This window comes from Pithys albifrons, chromosome 4, assembly GCF_047495875.1.
Source record: "Pithys albifrons albifrons isolate INPA30051 chromosome 4, PitAlb_v1, whole genome shotgun sequence".
Taxonomy (NCBI): domain Eukaryota; kingdom Metazoa; phylum Chordata; class Aves; order Passeriformes; family Thamnophilidae; genus Pithys; species Pithys albifrons.
In genome coordinates this window covers 92408565-92426931 of record NC_092461.1, presented here as the reverse complement: position 1 = coordinate 92426931, position 18367 = coordinate 92408565, and the positions used below count along the sequence as shown (strand labels likewise).

Here is an 18367-nt window from a genome sequence, read left to right as displayed (position 1 = left end):
TCTTATTATATAAGCCAAGAAAGGAGAAAAACAGTTTTGAATGGATGAATGAGAATGAGTGATATGGGCATTTGTGCCAGCCCTGAGAGTGTTTTGAAGCTTCCACTACTGTTCCCACCACCACTCTAAAAGTCAACAGAAGGTATTAGTGTTGGGAAGAACCAAAATGCACTGGATAAACATGCATTTGAAGGTGAGGTTTGAAAAGTAAGGATTTTGTTTTGAAGTTGCTGCAGAAGCCTTTGTCTCCTGTGGCTGCCAGTAATAAAAAAGAAATCTCTTGGTGTCCTCATTTTCCCAGCAGCACAGTGGGCTCAGTAATATTTCTTGATTCATGGGGACATTGTGATAGGAAATTCAATGAGAAGAAATTGGTTCTTAGCTTGGTTCTTAAAAATCATCTTATTGACCCAAATGGACTTTTAGTCATGCCTTTCAACTGCATAAAGATACTTTGGAAAAGAAGAGGCAAAACTACTGCAAGAAGAGAAACAGATCTGGCACCATGGTGAATGAAAAAGGGAAAAGCAGAAAATGTAGTGAAACACCTGAAAATTAAAGATTAAAATAAGAGTAGGGGAATAGTACATGAGTGGAGTAGAAAATGCAAAACAGAGTGGCATAGCATGAGGAAAGAGTTCTCAGTTTCCCAATAACAACTAGCCTGAACATGTTGCTGCCTCGAAAACTGGTGAGGCATTGAGGCAGCTTTATGCACTGGAAAAGGACACAGCTGAACAGGGCAGCAGGGTGTCAGTAAAATGACCACTGCCCCACTCCCTGTGCTGCTTGCCCCAGAATCATGATGAAATTATACTGGTAGGTATAGAAGAGGAATAAGAAACTAATGGGGACAGATAAATAAGTTCTACTACTGGATAAACTGAGTGTGAAATAGTTCATATGAGAGAACTGAGTCTTCTGTTGAGGCTGATTCTAGATTGGGTTAAGCAACAACATCTTCAGTTCAGGACCAGAGGCAATGGGCATGAAGTGAAACACAGGAATTTCTCTCTGAAATGAGGAAACACATTTTCACTGTGAGGGCGACCAAGCACTGGCACAGGTTGCCCAGGGAGGTTGTGGAGTCTCCATCCTTGGAGATATTCAAAAACCATCTGGACATAGGTCTGGGCAATTGTTTCTAGGTTGTTCCCTTTTCCAGTTTATAATCTTAATATTTCACATGTTTTCTTTATAACTACAGGAGCTGGAAACAGGATTTTTGAGGAGTAAAAATGAAAGTTGGCACAAATAAGTACAACTCTCTGGAAAAATACCTGGCGAGATTAGGATTCTACTGTCTGATGCATAAGGCCACAGGGAGCTCCAAACAACACTTTAATGGCTTCACTACATTATAGATCTCTGGTTTCCATTTTGTTCTCTAAGATGAAATTAAACAGTGCTTTCTCAAATAAGTGTATCTCTACTGTATCCAGATACACGGCAAATGAAATCACTCTCATTGGTCTGGCAGCTTCTCTCTGTTCTTTCATATTCCCTGCTTCCCTTTGGTTGTACATTTTCACTTCTAAAATTCCTGGAGAAAAATAAAGGTGGGGCAGAATTTGTGTGTGTACCAGCAGGGGGCAGAAAAACTGCTGGTGGTGTTCAAGAACTCACAAAGGATGCCAATTTTCAACAATCTGTAGAGATTCCTACTTTCACAGAAGTGCAGTTGGAGGTGAGCAGAAGTGAAATTTTGGATAATTGAAAAAAAAGTTACATTTGCTTGCCAAAGATGGAAGTTACCAAATGTGGCAGAGTTTAGTATGATCTCCAAGACATATAAGATTTGTCATTTTGTTGGTGTGGTATTCCCTCCATCTGCAACAATTTGCACTGCAGAAGCAGTTTGTTCAAATTCTTTCTAAATTCTTTTGCTTTTTAAGCTGGCGGGAAAACGTTTAGGTTTTTTTCTTTTTTTTTTCCTTTTTTTAATGCATGTATTGGAGAACAGAATAAGAATGAATATCCAGCTGGCATAGTGTGAATTTGCCAATCAAGCATGACTGTATCATTCACTTTAAACTAGCTAGAGATGCATCCAGACAGATAGCACTCCTCAGATGTGGCTTTTCTAGATAAAAAATAGCATGTCATTCATCCCAGGAATCAAAAAATAGCAACAGAAAAAAAGCCAAAACCAAACCCCATAAAATTTACTTACAATCTATCTGGACTTTGTTATAAGCTTTCACACTAAGGGCAAATCATGCCTGACAAATTTGGTGGCCTTCTACAGTGGGGTTAAAATAGTGATGGATAAGGGAAGAGCAACTGACACCACCTACCTGGACTTGTGCAAAGCATTTAACACTGTCCTGCACAATATCCTTGTCACTATGATGGAGAGACATGGGTTTGATGGATGGACCACTTGGGGGACAAGGAGTTGGCTGAGTTGTCACATTCAAAGAGCTGCAGTCAATGGCTCGATGTCCAAGTGGAGACCAGTGATGAGTGGTGTTCCTCAGGGGTCAGTATTGGGACTGATGTTAACATCTTTATTGGTGACACAGACTATGGTATTGAGTGCACCCTCAGCAAGTTTGCTGGTGACATCAAGCTGTGTGGTGTGGTTGACATGCTGCAGGCAAGGGATACCATCCATAGGGACCTTGGCAGGCTTGAGAGGTGGGCCTGTGTGAACCTCATGAAGTTTTAAGGCAAAGTGTGAGATCCTGCACCTGGGTTGGGCAATCCCAAGCACAAATACAGGCAGAGAATGGATTGAAAGCAGCCCCAAGGAGAAGGACTTGGAGATACTGGTTGATGAGAAGCTCAGCATGACCCAACAAGCCAATCATGTCCTGAGCTGCATCAAAAGAATTGTGACCAGCAGATCGAGCAAGGTGATACTTGCCCTCTACCCCATTCCACTCTCGTGAGATCCCATTTGTTGTACTGCGTCCAGCACTGCGGCTTTCAACACAAGAAGGATGTGGAATTGTTGGAGCAAGTCCAGAGGAGGGCCATAGAGATGATCACAGGGCTGGAGCACATCTCTATGATGACAGTCTGAGAGCTGGGGTTCACCCTGGCAAAGAGAAGGCTCCAGGAAGACCTTATAGCAGCCTTCCAGTATCTGAAGAGGGCCTACAAGAAAGATGGAGAGGGACTTTTTAAAGGGTTTGTATGGATAGGACAAAGGGCAATGGCTTAAAACTGAAAAGAGTTTGTGGATGCCCAATCCCTGGAAATGTTCAAGGCCAGCCTGAATGGGGCTTTGAGCAACCTGATCTAGTGGAAGGTGTCCCTGCCTATGGCAGGGGTGTTGGAACTAGATGGTAGGTAAGGTACTTTCCATCCCAAACCATTCTATGATTCTAGGATAGAGTTAGCCTCGTTAAGCTGAAAGACATGGGAAACTGAAGCAAAATTGCAAATTTAGTTGGGAACTCCCTACAGCCAACTACAACTGTTCTGGAAGGGAAATGTGTGAACTGGGAGAAGTACTGTTAATGTTAAAGTCTGTTCTGATACCAATAGTTTGTATTTGCATATATTTTCATTCTTCTGGATGTGGGAGTGCTCTGGACACAAAGAACTGTTCAGGACTGTCAATATAAAGAAGGTTCACAATATCCTGAAGAGATCACTACATAATCTTGAGAACTGAAATAAAAGAAATGAGATTAAATGCAATAATGGAAAAGATACAGTCAGGCACTTAGACATTTTTAAAAAGCATTTTTATTATGGACTCTAAATGACAGACAAATAGAAGCAGTTGCCTGTATTTGTCACTCACAGCATGACCTGAACCATCAGTGGGATTCAGTCATATAAAAAGCAAATTGGCTGTATCAGAAAAGGTAATTTTGAAAGAAATCGGGAGATGCAAAGACTGGCAATAGTTTATGAAAAGCTGTTACACACTGCATGTCAGCTGTGCTGAGGAAAGCTGAATTTAAACTTTATCTAGTGCACTAAAATCTGAGTTACAGAGGCTCTGTCTAACAGGAGGAGACTAATAAAATGTACTGATAGGCTAGACAAGCGAAGAGTGGCTGTGACTACTGCCTATAAATATATTACTGATTTAAATGCAAGGGAAAGAGAAATGCCTAAACTGAAACACTGGATGGCACAAGGACAAATGGATATGAACTGGTCTTGAATGTGTTTGGGCTGGGTGCTAGAAGGAGCTTTCTAACATAGTGATGAGGGCAGTTCTGGTCTACCCCTCCAGCAAGAAGTACAGGAAAACAGCATATTTAGTGTAAGATGGATCTAGATGTGTTTATGGAAAGAGTTATACTGAGCATTTGCTCCTACAGCAGCAAAGCATTACCTTCAAAACATAAGATCTGTGCCAGTCCCACGACCTTAAGATCCCAAAGGTTTACCTGCTTAGCAGACCAGACAGCAGTATGCAGACCTAGCAAGCTTTAAACATCCTGGTCAGTGTATTCCAGCAGCCCAGTTTCAGCAGGACTAGCACCATGTGAGTTAATGGATCCCACCTCACCGAGGAGCAGAGCTCTTTAGACATCTAGCATCAGCAAGTAATTACAGAAGAACATTTACTTGGCAGAGGCAGCCAGTATTGAACCCCCTATGCCAAAAGGAAATTGCTCTCTCACTCTTAGTAATACAGGACTTATCTCTTCATTGCTGTATTTAAAAAGACAACAGTCTTACTTTATATGTCTGACCACTGTGACTCCCCAAAGCTTACTGCTGGATTTATGGCCTTACTCTTGACTGCTCTGGCTAACAAACTACTTGAAGGTCTCCTCACACAAGAGCTATACCTTAGTGCAAGCCAGGTCTGCTCAAGCAAGCTCTATACCTTACAGCCCATCAGTGGCTGCAGGAGCAGAGAGACCAAGGAAACAGGCAGTTCTTGTTCCTGAAAAACAAATGGTTTGTACTGTGAATTAAAAAACTTGCGTGAAATGTGACAACTGAGACAGGAAAAAATCTCATTGAATGTAAAGCATTGTCCTGTGTTTTCTCTATGTAAAAATGCTCACTGTGCTGTCCATTCATCCAAACCTTTCAGCCAGACAAATACAAGCTGGGGGTCTGCACTCAAGACACGTGCCTGGCACCCTATACCTGTGCAGTGCTTCTGACCTCTGAAGTGTCTCCATGTAAAGGGCTGGAATACCCCTAGATAGTAAAAGCACGGTGTTACAAAAGTCACTGCCTTCACCGTAAACACACTTATTTACTTGCATCGGTACTAATGCTCCTGCTGTAAGTGTTGGGCTTCCCTTGAGTAAAAATTAAACATATCCCTTACGATTAATCACTAGCAGAGATGGTCTCTTTGCTTTCTTCCCCAACCCCACTCACGCTGGCTTATTAGTGAATAATAAATAAACCATCCCGAAGAGTGACAAACGCTGTACCAGCGGCTCTCCTTCCTCAACGCCCCTGGGGACTCTCTGCTTCATTCACCCATCAGTGTTATCCCGCACTGTCGCCCGTGTCCATTACTGGCCCGGCCCGACCCGGCACCGCCCCCGGGACCCCCCACCCGCTCCCCGCGGGGGCGGCCCCGCCGTAAGGGCGGGCGCTGCCGCTGCCGCCGCCGCTTGCCCAGCCCGCAGAGCAGGGAGAAGCCCCTCACCTCCCCTCCGGTCCCGGGGGAGGGGGCTGCCATCACGTGTGCTTCCTCCCCCTTCTCTTTCTCTCTCTCCCTCCTCCTCCTCCCCCTCCGCGGCGGCGGCGGCGGCAGCAGCAGGAGCAGCAGCCTCGGCTCCGCTCCCTTTGTTGCAGGCGGAGCGGCGGCGCTGCCGGGCGCCGCGCACAAAGGAGGGCGGCCGGGGCGAGGCGGCACCGCTGGCGGACAGGCGCGGAGCCCACGGCCACACCGCCGGGGACAGCCCTGCCCTGCCCGTGCCCGTGCCCGGGCGAGGGCGGCGGCGGCAGCGGCAGCGGGTCCGTGCGGCCGCTGCGGCGGGGATGCTGAAGGTGCGCTCCGGCGCGGCGGAGAAAGGAAGGTCCCGCCCGGGCGGCGCCGCGGGCTCCGGTTGATGCTGCCGGCCTGCCGCCGCCATCCCGCTGCCGCCGGCGTTGGTCTTCGGCCGCCCCTCGCCATGCTGGGAGAGAGCCCCGCCGCCGCCCGGCCGCTCCTGCGGGCGGGACCCCCGCTGGCGCTGTGCTACACCTCGGCCCTCTTGGTGCTCGCCCTCTCCGCGCTCCCCGCCGGTCGCGCCTCCCATCCCCTGCCCGGCTCCGAGTGCCAGGGCGGCGGCAAGGGGAAAGGCATCAACTGCTCAGGTAATGCCCCGCCGGCTCCCGCCCCGCGCCCACCCCTGCGGGCAGCCCACGCGTGCACGTGGAGGGAGGGCTGAGCGCAGGCCCCCTGCTCCGCCCTGCCCGGCCGGGCGCTGCGGGCGGCGGAAAACAAAGACGCGGTGCCCGCCCCGGCCCCGGGTGCTGCGAGCCGGCTACCGGGCTGGCGGGGGGATGCCCCTCTCCGGGACGGGGGGGAGCGCCCTCTCCAGCCACTCGCTGCCGAAGGGTAGGGGTTTACTGCCGCCTCCCGGCTTTTGTTCCCCGCTGCCCCCCACCGCGGTGCCGGCAGGTGCGCACCGCCCGCCCTGGGGCTGCCCGCAGCGCGCCCCTTCCTCCCTCGTATTCTCCCCGCCGTCCCTTCCCCGTCCTGCCGCAGGCAGAGTGCGAGGTCGGCGGCAGCCCTGAGCGCAGCCCCGGCCGGCGCTCGCACGGGCAAGTGTTCCTTGGGTCTCACTCTTGCCGTGTGTAGACCAAACCCGGGGCAGCCTCTCCGCCCGTCCTTCTGCCGGATGTTTTGTAGACACACTCTGAATGAAGTGTAGGCAGCAAAACACCCCGCGATATGCTCAAAATAAGCTTTTTTTGTTTTTTTTTTCCTACTTTGGGTGCGTGACATATTCATAAGTATACGCTGGTATTGTAAGGTTGCAGTGTGGATGAATTGCTTTGGCATGACAGCAGCACGTTTTCGTATGATCTTGAAGGATATGGTGGGTTTAAAGTAGAACCAAGTAAATGTGTACAATATAAACTTTACATTTTTTTAGAAAGACTTGTTTTTCTCTAAAACTACGATTTAGAAAAGGGAATTAATTTTTTCTCCGAAAAAAAATGGCTGTGTATGCTTTGTCCTTCTTTTTAAAATGATAGGTTTATTCCACTGAACGGTTTGCCAGCGAGAGCTGTGCAAAGTGCCTTCTCCAAGGTGATGAAGGTTTCTCGTCCTGTGTGCAGAGCCCCCTGCTCCCATTGTCTTCAGTGGGATTGGAAGGCAATTTCCACGCTGGAAGGAACTTTCAGTACCTTGCAGGATAAGGTCCCCAAATTGTACAACAGATTTCAAAAAATGAGTGAATGGAAGAGTGATCTTCCTCCCAATTACATTTTACAATACGGATAATGCTGCTAAAGCAGGCTCTCAAATTCACGGACCAGCAAACTGTGGCAAAATGATTTTTCAGTACAATAAAACTGCTATACACTCTTGATATGCTCCTTTTTTCTTCATTTTACCCATTTTAGATATATACTGTGTTACTATGCGATACCACAATGCTGTTTGGCTGCTGCCTGACTTTTCATTTATTTGTATGAATATGATGGTTGTTTTTAAAGAGAGGTTAATAGGTTAATGTGTCACTGGCCTTAGCGGCTTACCCGTCAGAGACATTTGGGTCATTAGACCATGGCATGTGCATAAATCAGTGAGATTAAATGTGGGAGGCTGGTGAAATATGTGAGGAAGTTTCTAAGATGATGTGGAACACAGGGATACCATCATTTAGAAACCATCACATGAGGGCTTTCCAACCTGGAATTGGAAAACCATATGCTGTATTGGAGGCATTCAGAATTATTCAGTTCTACTAAAAATAGACTGAAATAAATATATGTGCTGTATACATACTTGTGGCAGGCACTGCTTTTAGTGAAACTACAAGAATATGGAAGGAAAATTTCATTTAACATGCAGTAGTCAGATTCTGCTGTGTGTTAATTGTTTCATGAAAAACTACAGGTTTTCAGTTATCAACTCTAATTTTGAAAGAACTAACATCAGCACACAATATCTGGGTCAGATTTTCCCCTCACTTACCTTTGCATAGCTTCATTAACTTTTACTGGAGAAACTACTCCCTGAAAAAGATGAGTTTCCTGTATTTACACGTGGGGCCAGAGGTTGGCATTAGCACCTTTCTCAGTGGACTGCTACCATGGACATTGCTGTTTATACTGAAAGTTAAAATTACTACTACATCTTCAAATGTTTGGCCTGTCTAAATTTCTTTTCATACTCAGAGAAGCAAAATTCTCCTTTCCTCTGCTGTTTTGTCATTTCAATATGTGCACCAGTTTGACCTGCTGCCCTGAATAGTTCTTTACACTTCTTCAGACAGTTCCTGGGCTTGTAACATTTTATCATCACTACATGGTATAGTTACCTTTGTTACCTTTATTTATTTGTTGTTTCTTTTCAGAAGTGCTCCTTTATTGCTACAGAATATGCTGTTTAAGAAAGACTTCGCTGTAGCAAAAGAATGTTGCCAGGTGGAGGACACAGGCAGACAACATGAAAATTAAGATAGCTTTTTCAGCCTTGATTCTGCCTCTTTGGCACATGCATTGCAGCTTGGCCTTTTGTTAAATTACAATATGATTGCATCATCCCTGGCCAAGGGAAGAACATATGATGAAGTGATTAGAGCAGGAAACAGAGAATTAAGACATATCTGGAGTTAATTGACAGTGTGGACTTGTATGTGTTTGTTCGTCTGTCAGTCCATACTTTGCTAAGCTAGGGAAATAAAATAGGCCCATTTTACCCACAGTGAAGTAAAATCCAAATTGGTGTTTCTTTCTGGAAAAGAGAGTCTGAGATTGATGTTTTGGAGATGTTATATTATTCCCAACACTACCTGTAGTCTTCTTGTGTAGCATTTCTGATACTCGCCAACTGTTTGTGAGCCAGGTGGTGTGATGCTGTGAGATAGCTGCGTCCCTAATAAAGGCTGTGAACTGTAGGGGGTTATTAAGTGTCCCATGTGTAAAGGGAAGTGGTAGGTAGTTAGTTTGTAAGCTCCTGATCCCACGGTAGTCTCCAGAGACACACACTCTGTGTGGGCATCTTCAGTTTCAGTCTGATTGAATCTCCAGTGTGAGATAGGCTCCGGTCACAGGGGTTGTAGTTTGATCATAACTGACCAGACGCTGTGGATTTTAGTGGAAGGTACACAGACTCAATGAGAGGTATTGCTCACTGCATTGGCTTGGAACTGTTCCCCTTGGGTTTTATTTAACAGGGATATGCCTCTGTTGGTAAGCCTTTCATCATGCTGTTCCTTCGTGTGATTAAATAGACTTGTTTGGGAAGATTCTATGCACTACCTATGAGTCTCATTGGCTATGTACTGTGTCACCATTTTCTTAAGTTCTCTTTGAGTGAATTGGGTAAAGATAAAGTTATTTCAGAGTAGCTTATTGAGGATTGAATGAGGTCAAGGAAAAATTAAGGACATGTCTTTTACAAAATTCATCTTCTGAGGGGTATGAATCTTTTGCACAGTCAACATGTCCGAAACTGTAGATAAAAGTAGATGGAAATTAACGATTAGAGAGATGAAAGGGAATTGAGGGACAAAATATCTATCCTGTGATAGGGTGATGGCTGAGTATGTAGTGGGGTGTTTATTGAGCATGGAACCACAAGCTTTCAAAAAGCTTGCAAATTTTTAGTGAGAACAGGAGAGAAAGGTGTAGTCAAGTCATCCTTCACCATATATACATTATCTCAACTTTCAATATGCTGTGAAAACAGTAGAAAAAATAGAGAGGGGAAGCCGAGAGCATGGTAGGCCAACAGGGGTACAACAAGCACAAGGAAAATTCATGTGTTTTGATACTTTAAAATGTGGTAGGATGAGAAGGGAGGGGTAGAAATCATCAGGAGGACAAAGGCATCTGAAGGATGGAATACAAGAGCAGCTCCTGAAGAGGGATGTGAGTGGAAGGTATTGACTGCTACATGAGCAGAAAAGAGTAAGGAAGCCCACTAAGAAAAGTGGGAGCAACTCGGAGAGCATGGGCAAGGGTGGCAGTAACTGGCCACATCCTATGTTGTTGTTTTCAAAGCATGCCTTTTTCCCTCACGTGAACAGGGTTTTAGAGGAAGAAGAATTGGGAAGAGCACAGAGGGTGAGTGGAATGAGCAAGCTGAGATCCAGTTTAAATGCAGATATGGTGCATTTGTTTTCACAGCTTTCTTAGATGCCTTCAAGTCTGTCCTCCAGATCCTGTAGCAGGGATCCCCCCAAGTCTACTACCACTGGATACCTATTACATAGGAACTGTTGTAGCTGTTTTTTCTTAGGATGAGATGGGATCTAAATCTACTCACATCTGATACATTTACACTTCAGGTGAAGACTTAAGTTTACTAGTGGGTTGGTCAAAATGAGTTTTATGTGCCCTCTTTCTCTGGACTGTTGCGTTGTCTGAAGCTTGGGTCCAGGCTGTCCCCACTGTGACAAGGAAGTGTGAACACAAGCATGTATCTCTCTTGGCCCAGTCCACATGGCAGATGTGAACACAGATTTGGGAGGATATAAACCTCAGGCACTGCAGGTTTGTGAAGCTCAGCTGTGGTTTCTGCCTATGCTCAGTGGGGACTCTGAACCAGAATGAGTTGTGGCCTCAAGACTGGCTTTCATCTGTGCTTATCAGCTAAAGCAGACATATCCTTCGCGGTTTTTGTTCAAATTAAGTGGGTGAGGGGTTTTGTTTGGTGTATCATTCTAAGTTAAACAGAGCAAAAGCAATTTGTGCTAAAGATATTCTGCCATGTTGGTGAGAATGTCAGAGCAAGGCACGGAAGAGAGGTACAGGTTCACGTAAATTAGCCAAACTATTTTAAGAAGTATATTTCTTTTTATGTTTGCATAGAAAAACTTGATATGAAGAGGTAGACCAGACTAGAATAATTGGTTATTTTATTTAATATACTATGAGTTATGTTCCTGTAAATGAATTATAACAGTTGAGTCAATCAAATGTGATACGTGTTTGTGCCAATTGAATTTATGAAGTAAATTATCTAAACTCTGTCAGGTTACATATCACTTTGAGAAACTATCATAAGGTGTGAATATAAATCAACAATAAGTAAAAAGTAAAAACAATTATTAAAAAGGGAAATGAAAACTCAGACAGCAACATGCACATCTTTGTTTCCCTTTAATGTAATTGCCTACACATGAAATGTCCTTGCAGTACAGATTCTTACACTAATTAAAGAGCCAACAGGTAATTAAAGGAGAATTGAAAGTGTCAGAATAGCAGAAAATCATCTTGTAGCAGGTGTCACTCCATCCTTGTCACTAGTGGGAACTGGTAGCATGATGGAGCAACTGAGGCTTGACTGAAGGGATTGGATTGAATCCAATTTCTTTATTATTTTTTGAAAAGAGGAGAAAGGAGCTGTGTTTGTTGTGGAAAATATTACTAAAGAACCTTCTTTCTGTACCAAGATCTCTGATAATTCCTGTTAAGGGGAAAACAACAAGTCTGTCCCTTTTCTTGCTGTTGATGTAAGGATAAATATTTTATATCTTGTCAGTTTTCTTCTAGAGTTGACAGTAGACTGGATAAAGAGGAGAGTTAATATTTACTTGGACTTGAAATAAAAAAGAAGCTGCAATCAAGCACTTTGGGTAGAGAAGTACAAATGCAGAGAATCCCACCAATATTGACAGAAGGCTCAGTTTTACTCATGTTCCCCCACTGATCTATCAACTGGAAGTGCTTCTGTCTTTTCCAGCCTGTGGTCAGACTTTGGCGAGTGTTCACAAAGCAGACAGTGGCAATTTTTCCCGGGATAACAGTAGCTGTAACATTTGTGGAAGGAAAAGTGCTGAGCACCAGGGATGTTGAAAAAGGACCTATTCTTGTGACTCTAGACTACTGCATATCCTTCTCAGTATGCCCTTACAGTTGCTGTGGAAAAAAAGTGGAGATAGAGTACATGTTGGCATTATTGGGTTCAAAGCCTGTCTTTTTCTAAACAGATTGTAATTGTTGATAGAGCTGAAGACCAATGGCATTCTTTATAGAATACTCTTAAAAAAATTGTTCTATCCCCAAAATAGCTTTAGGTAATAAGAAAATAATTAAATAGTATGTTGTAAACTAAATAGTCCCTTCTAATTGCTGTAGTTTATTCCTAGATCATCTTGAAATTTAATGATTTAGAAATACAGAGAAATACAGGAAAAAAAAGAGAAAGAGTGTGAGAGAGTGGAGTTGTATTTTGTGTAACTTCTAAGTGTGTAAGGAAGGGCTGGTTTGACTAAATCAGTTGATAGTAAATTTTATTTTATGAAACAATTTCTTTGCAAAATGGATCTTCTTTGTATGATATTTTTCTTCCACAATAGGAGAAGATACAGACAAAATCTGATTGGCAGTAAGTTCAGCAATCAAAATTGTGATCCGATGAAATTAAAGTTTCCTGGAGATCCCAAAATCTATCTGTTTGTCTTGATGAACAGCTACGATGTATCTTTGATTCTAATCTCGTTCACAGATGGCTTCAAGGGGATGTGAGAGCAGAATAATTTAATCCTGTATCATTAGGAAGGTGTCTAGTAGTGCTATTAGTCCTATAAATATTTGGGATTTATGGATCATATGTTCTACAATTCGTTTGTTTGTTTCTTTTAAAAAAGAAAAAAAATCAGGTCTTTTTTCTCTTCGAGATTCTTGCCAGGGAAATTTTGCATTTTGTGGAGCAAGATGTCAGTGAAAGTGTTTGCTAGAAGAGTACCTTGAAGACTTCTGTTCTCACTGACCCAGTTACATCCTCAGACCAGGCTGTCAGAGAGCTGGGAGATAGACCAGACTCTGAATGCTTTTGCATATCTATTGATGTGACTTTCTCTATTTAAAAGAGCAATTTAATGTTACACTGATATCAGTGTTCAATTTCTTTTAAGTTGCTCTAAAGCTGCCTCATTGCTCATAGTGCTGTTTGTGAGGAGGCAGTGTTTGACTAGCAAATTGGGATTTATTTTAGGATAATTTAAATTCTCGTTACAGTAGACAATTTCTAAGGACTGAAAAGGCAGGACTTTTCTGATAATAGATTATGTGTTACAGCAACAGTGTTTAAAGGATCCAGTTTAGAATAAAATTAAATCCTTGTAATACCTCTCTATTTAGCATTATAAAAATAAATTTAGTTGCAATTACAGTCTTGAAACACCCACATTATATAACCGTGTTCAAGCTGGCAGGATCCTCATCCACGGTTCAAAAATAGTGTTAATTAAGACCAGAAAGAAGGCATGTAAAAATGAAAGGGAAGAAAATCAGGAACAAGACAGAACTGTCAGTAACAGTGACTGAAGTGACTTGACTTGTCTTGGTAGCTGGTGAATCTCCCCACCTGTTTCTACTGGGCTCAGACCTCCTGCATATCTTAAATAGGTTCCAAACTCTCTGTACTTTCACAAAATGCACAGAGCATCCCGTGGAGCACAGCCAAATAAAAGAACAAGTACAATGTTGACAAACAGACAAAAGGGTGCTCAGGATGGGAAATGGTTCTTCTCAGGTCTTGTCTGGGGGCCAAAATGCCCTGAAATCTGTCTGTGCCTGGCTACAAAGCTGTAGGCAGCCTCATTGCAGCTGCCAGGCTGGCTGGCAGGCAACAGCCGGGTTCCTCAAGAAAAGGCCCTGGGGCATCCCCTGTGCCTCACACACACTAGTCTCACGGGATCCACGTGGAAGCAGATGGGGTGAACGGGTGTGGCCAGGCAAGTCAGAGAGTTGGATCTGTGCAAACTGCAGTTAATCCGCCTTTGATCACCATTGTGTGTAGGAGGTGAACACAGAATGCTCAGCTTTAGGGGCTCCACTTGCTTTATCCCAGATCCAGCCCTGACTGCTTCCCAGACTATCACATTTCCACCTACCTTCAGGAGTTTGACACGTCAGTGTTCACCTATGGCTGAGAAAAAAAAATCCTGCTTTAAGAAGCATTTTAACGTGTCTCAGTTACAAACTGATGAGAGCTCTGTGCGCAATGGTGCAAGAGGGAACACACAGCCCCCAATGAAAACATGCTGTCACATTTACTTGCATATGATGATAGAAAGTCTTCTTTAAACACATATATGTTAGCAGTGGGTGAGAAAGTTGCTTCAACCTGAAGTGTTTGGAGGATTTTGTTGTACCTTAAAAGAGTTTTACTTGCTTTCTGATTCAGAGGCGTTTCACATGTAGTTTTCACATATCACTACAAAGAATGGGTGTTTGGATAAGCATCATTTGCAGAAGTTGCTAAATTTCCTCTGAAATTTTAAATCAAACAAGAAAACAAAAGCAACATAAAAGCTTGAGATATGGGATAGTTAAAGATGTTGGTACATATGCAGAAAATGTCCAGAATAATTCAGGCGTTCATAATGAGTGAATGTTTTTGAAAATACAAGGTTTAATCCTTGAGAGTGTCCATAAGACACATGAATAAGATATGAAGTCTTTAGCTAGTTCATGGAGACAGCTAAAACAGTGTTTTCAACAGGTATTTTCATAGAAAGTTTCATTAAAAAATGTGGCTGGGTAGCAGTTTGTTGCTTTAAAATTCAGGGAAGCGTTGATCTAATGAAATGTTTACATTTTGCTAATTAGTGTTGACTCTGATTGTGTGCTGCTTCTATCTGATCCCTCTGGGAGAGACAGAGGTCAGTGTGTTGTGCCAAATTGGTTCTCCAGAGCAGCAGAAAATGCTCAGGCTAAAGAAAGGGACCCCCTTTCCCCCCGAGCAATATTGCCGCGTGCAGTGGTGGGCAGATGAACGGCTCCTTCCTCCCGCAGCTTTCTCTTCATCTTCCACCTCTCACAGAAGTTTGCCTAGACAAGTCTGTGAGGCTGAGTTCTTTTCCCTGCCTTGATTGGAAGTATAATTTTATGGAAGTATCATTTCAGGGTTATAAAAGTGAAAATAAAATAGGCAGGCTGCTGTTGAGGTTATAGAATTGTTTTGTCGTATAAAACATGGGCTGGGAAGGCAATTTATTTCATTGTATTTCTTCTCTGTTTTAACTGCAAAGGATGTTCTTTTCTTCACTTGCACAGGTGTTTACACTTACAAAGAATATCTTCGTGAAAGTAGTTAAATGTGTTTGAAATGTGCAAAATTGGTTCTGTGCTGTGAGAAATACTGATTTTCATGTGAGAAACTAGTAGTATGGTAGGGATAAAACAAAAATTTGGCTAGAAAATACAAAGATCAGAAAGCTAATTTTATTTTTTTATGAGAAGTGGTTTATTGTTATCTCCATGCTCTGTGTTAAAACCTCTGCAATATAGAAGAGTTATCCAGGTGAGAGAACACAACCTCCACGTTTGCAAGTGATATTCATGCTGCTGATTGAACAAACAAAGAGGATCACTGGAACCAGACTCCAAATTTGAGTGTTTTGGATGATTTATCTACCAGATGGTAAATGCAGTCCAATGTAAAAAATTAGTCTGGGAGCAGGGAATCAATCATTCAGCACACTGATCAGCAAAGGGATTTGGGTGTTATAACAGAAAAATTAATGAGCTGGCAATCCACTGCAGAGCAGCATTAAAAACAAAAGATACTATACTGTAATAAAAGAGTCCTCACCCAGAAGACAAAAGAGATGAACATTCTGTTTTATTAGACACTTGATAAACCTAATCTAAAGCAATGTATTAGATACCAAATCCCTTATATTATTCAAACTTAATGATTAAAAAATCAGTATCAAAACCTGGCAATCAGAGTTAATTTCAGAAAGTGAAGTTTTTTACTATTTTCACAGTTCTGTCCCAAATACTTAGGCTTTTCCGTCATGGGAATTACTTACTAGTATTCTATATTATACCAATAGATATTTCTATGCCATTTAAAGTTACCCTACAGTGCATTCAGAATTACATAATGAAAGGCTATAAGTTACCAAAATTAGCTTTGTGCCATAACTAAATCTTTCTTTAAAAATCTTGAAAATGTGTCCCTACCCCCTTTCAGTTACTCAGGCTACAAGAGGTCAGAGGAGCTTTACCACCAGGAGCTCTTCATGACTTCTCTCTGATTTTTTTGTGTGAAGCATTGAATCTCCACGTAGAAAAGACTAAGAAAAGGTGGATCTTGTCTCAATTTCCACTTTTAAGGTTTTTTGTTTGTTTGTTTTTTTGTTTTTTCCCTTAAGGATTAGGTGCAGGATAGGCTGTTTGGGAAATGACACTATGTGCAGGCTGCTTCTGCAGGGAGGAAGGGTAGCAGCAAGGTATGGCCATGCTGGTGTGAAGCCACTTGACACAGGTGGAAAATCTGTGGGCCCCCTCTCCAGCCTAAGGCATCAGTGCACTTCTGTGACTGCAGGTAGCTGAAAGAAATAGGTGAAAAATAATTCTTTTCTGCCATCAAAGGTACCTGAAAGGGATCTTGTGTGTTCTCTGTGAGTAAATACTTTTTTTTCTCAAAACAGTCAAGGTGATAGGAGACCTTTCTGCCATGCTGTCCTCTGATTTTGACATTTTCTTATTTGGTTTGGTTTTTTTCTTGAGGATGAGGATTGGTGGGTTGATAAACAGTTAGCCAAACACACCCCCAAAATCTCATGTATATCATGCAAATATAATGCCCAAATTGTCTTTCAATTTCCTAGTATTTTTCCAGGAAAAATAAAAAAAAATTCTATAAACAGAGGGGAAAGGAGCTGATGATCTGACTACATAAACTGTAGAGTGAAGCCCACTACCTATGGAGTTTTTCCAGAAGTGCTAACCACTGCTTAACATCAACAGGAGCTTCTAGATCATGGTCTCTGTGAAAACTAGATTTCTCTATGTAGAGTAAGGAGTAAGAATCAGTAAATACTAGTCTTACACAGCTCTACAGATTAGAGGTGTAGAAACAATGATTTTCCATTGGCTTGCAGCCAAGCCTGTACCAAAGTGATGGACTTGATTGCCTACATTTCTCCAAGCCAGAGAGACATATTTACACCCTGTTCAGCCTGCATGTAAATAGGAAGCATACCTCAATCAGTGTTTGTGTATTTCAGGATTGAAATTGGCTTTTTATTTTATTTCAGTGATGTGAGTGTGAGACAAAGGACAGAATTCAGTTGTGCATATTTACATATAAATTTGGGGTTTTTTCTCCTATTATATTTATAAGAAGATTTGTGCTGGACAAATTTCTTCTGCCATTTTGGGTGTGTACCACACTTTTAAAGACAGCTGACCAAGACTGTGAACTGAGTACGGCTCCGGTCCTGCATTCAAACAGAAAATACAGATTAAATTCAGATTAGCAGCAACACAAGCTCTATCAGTGCCCCAGCAGTGACATGACTCATAGCAGGGATGATAATGTGTCTGGTACCCCTCCTCACCCAGTCCTCCTGTCCTGACTGGCCATACGTGGGGGGTATGATGGGGTTCTACTCCTTTCTCACTTGGCCAGCTGTTTGAACACCTGGCAAAGTCAAGATGCCCTTTGCAGCACCTAGGCAAGGGCAGAATGGCAGCCAGCAAGTCAAAGTGCCTCGATTCTCTGCTGTCCACCAGGTAATAGCAGCTAATTTATGGCAATTAGGAAGTCTCCCTCAACAGCTGTAAGGTGACATCAGGCGTATTTTGGCAGAGTGTCCACTAGCTGTGCTCCTCAGCCTCAGAACTGCTGGGAAGACAACTCTCTAATCCACCGTTACATTTGCCGAGGGAATCCCCAGCAGGGAACTGTGAATAATTTCCACCTGCTTCATACTGCGTGAGTGGCATGACTGGAACAGGGAGAGATGGATGAATATGTTGAAGAAGAGATGGCCCCCTGTCTGGCCTTTAAAAGAGGCTTCTTTCTTACTCTGAAATACTGGGCACTACAGGTCTAGTGGCTTTGTCTGGCTTCCCAGCGTGGTGGGCTGCATGGATGCCGTCAGCTCCGAGCGAGCTTCAATGCCATTGGCTCTCTGCCAAGTTGGTGGCTTTACCAGCCCGGTGCCAGGCATCATTGTCAGAGGTGATGAAGCAGGAAAGCATGCCTTACTCTATGGGTGCCATGTTGTAGCCCAACTATAAACTCCAAGCCCCTGAAAATCCTTTCCATGCTGGTGAAGGGGCTTAGCAGGAGCTCTGGGAATTGTATTTGTCTTTGTGTTTCAGTATGGATAAACAAGCAGGCAGAGAGGAATTATTAGGCATAGATTTATCTGACAGGAATGCGTATGGGAGAAAAATGTTATTTCAGTAAGCTGAGCAGTGGTTTGGTTTTTGGGACGTGTAATATCGTTATTAAAGTTTGAAAGGAAAGGAGCTGGCTGCTCAGATCCTTCCTGGCTTCTGTAACTTACTG

At 43.1% G+C, this 18367-nt stretch overlaps 1 protein-coding gene across 2 annotated transcripts in view; it reads left to right on the top strand.

Moving 5' to 3' along the window:
- The first annotated feature begins 5555 nt into the window (after window positions 1-5555).
- The window catches only part of TMEFF1 (transmembrane protein with EGF like and two follistatin like domains 1), a 118632-nt gene continuing 105820 nt past the window's right edge, over window positions 5556-18367 (top strand). Inside the window, exon 1 of one of the 2 annotated variants that reach the window (XM_071554992.1) lies at window positions 5556-6240. In XM_071554992.1, the coding sequence (XP_071411093.1) occupies window positions 5994-6240 (247 nt within the window). In that variant the 5' untranslated portion in view covers window positions 5556-5993. The remainder of the gene's footprint in view (window positions 6241-18367) is intronic. The other variant, XM_071554990.1, reaches the window with a different exon arrangement.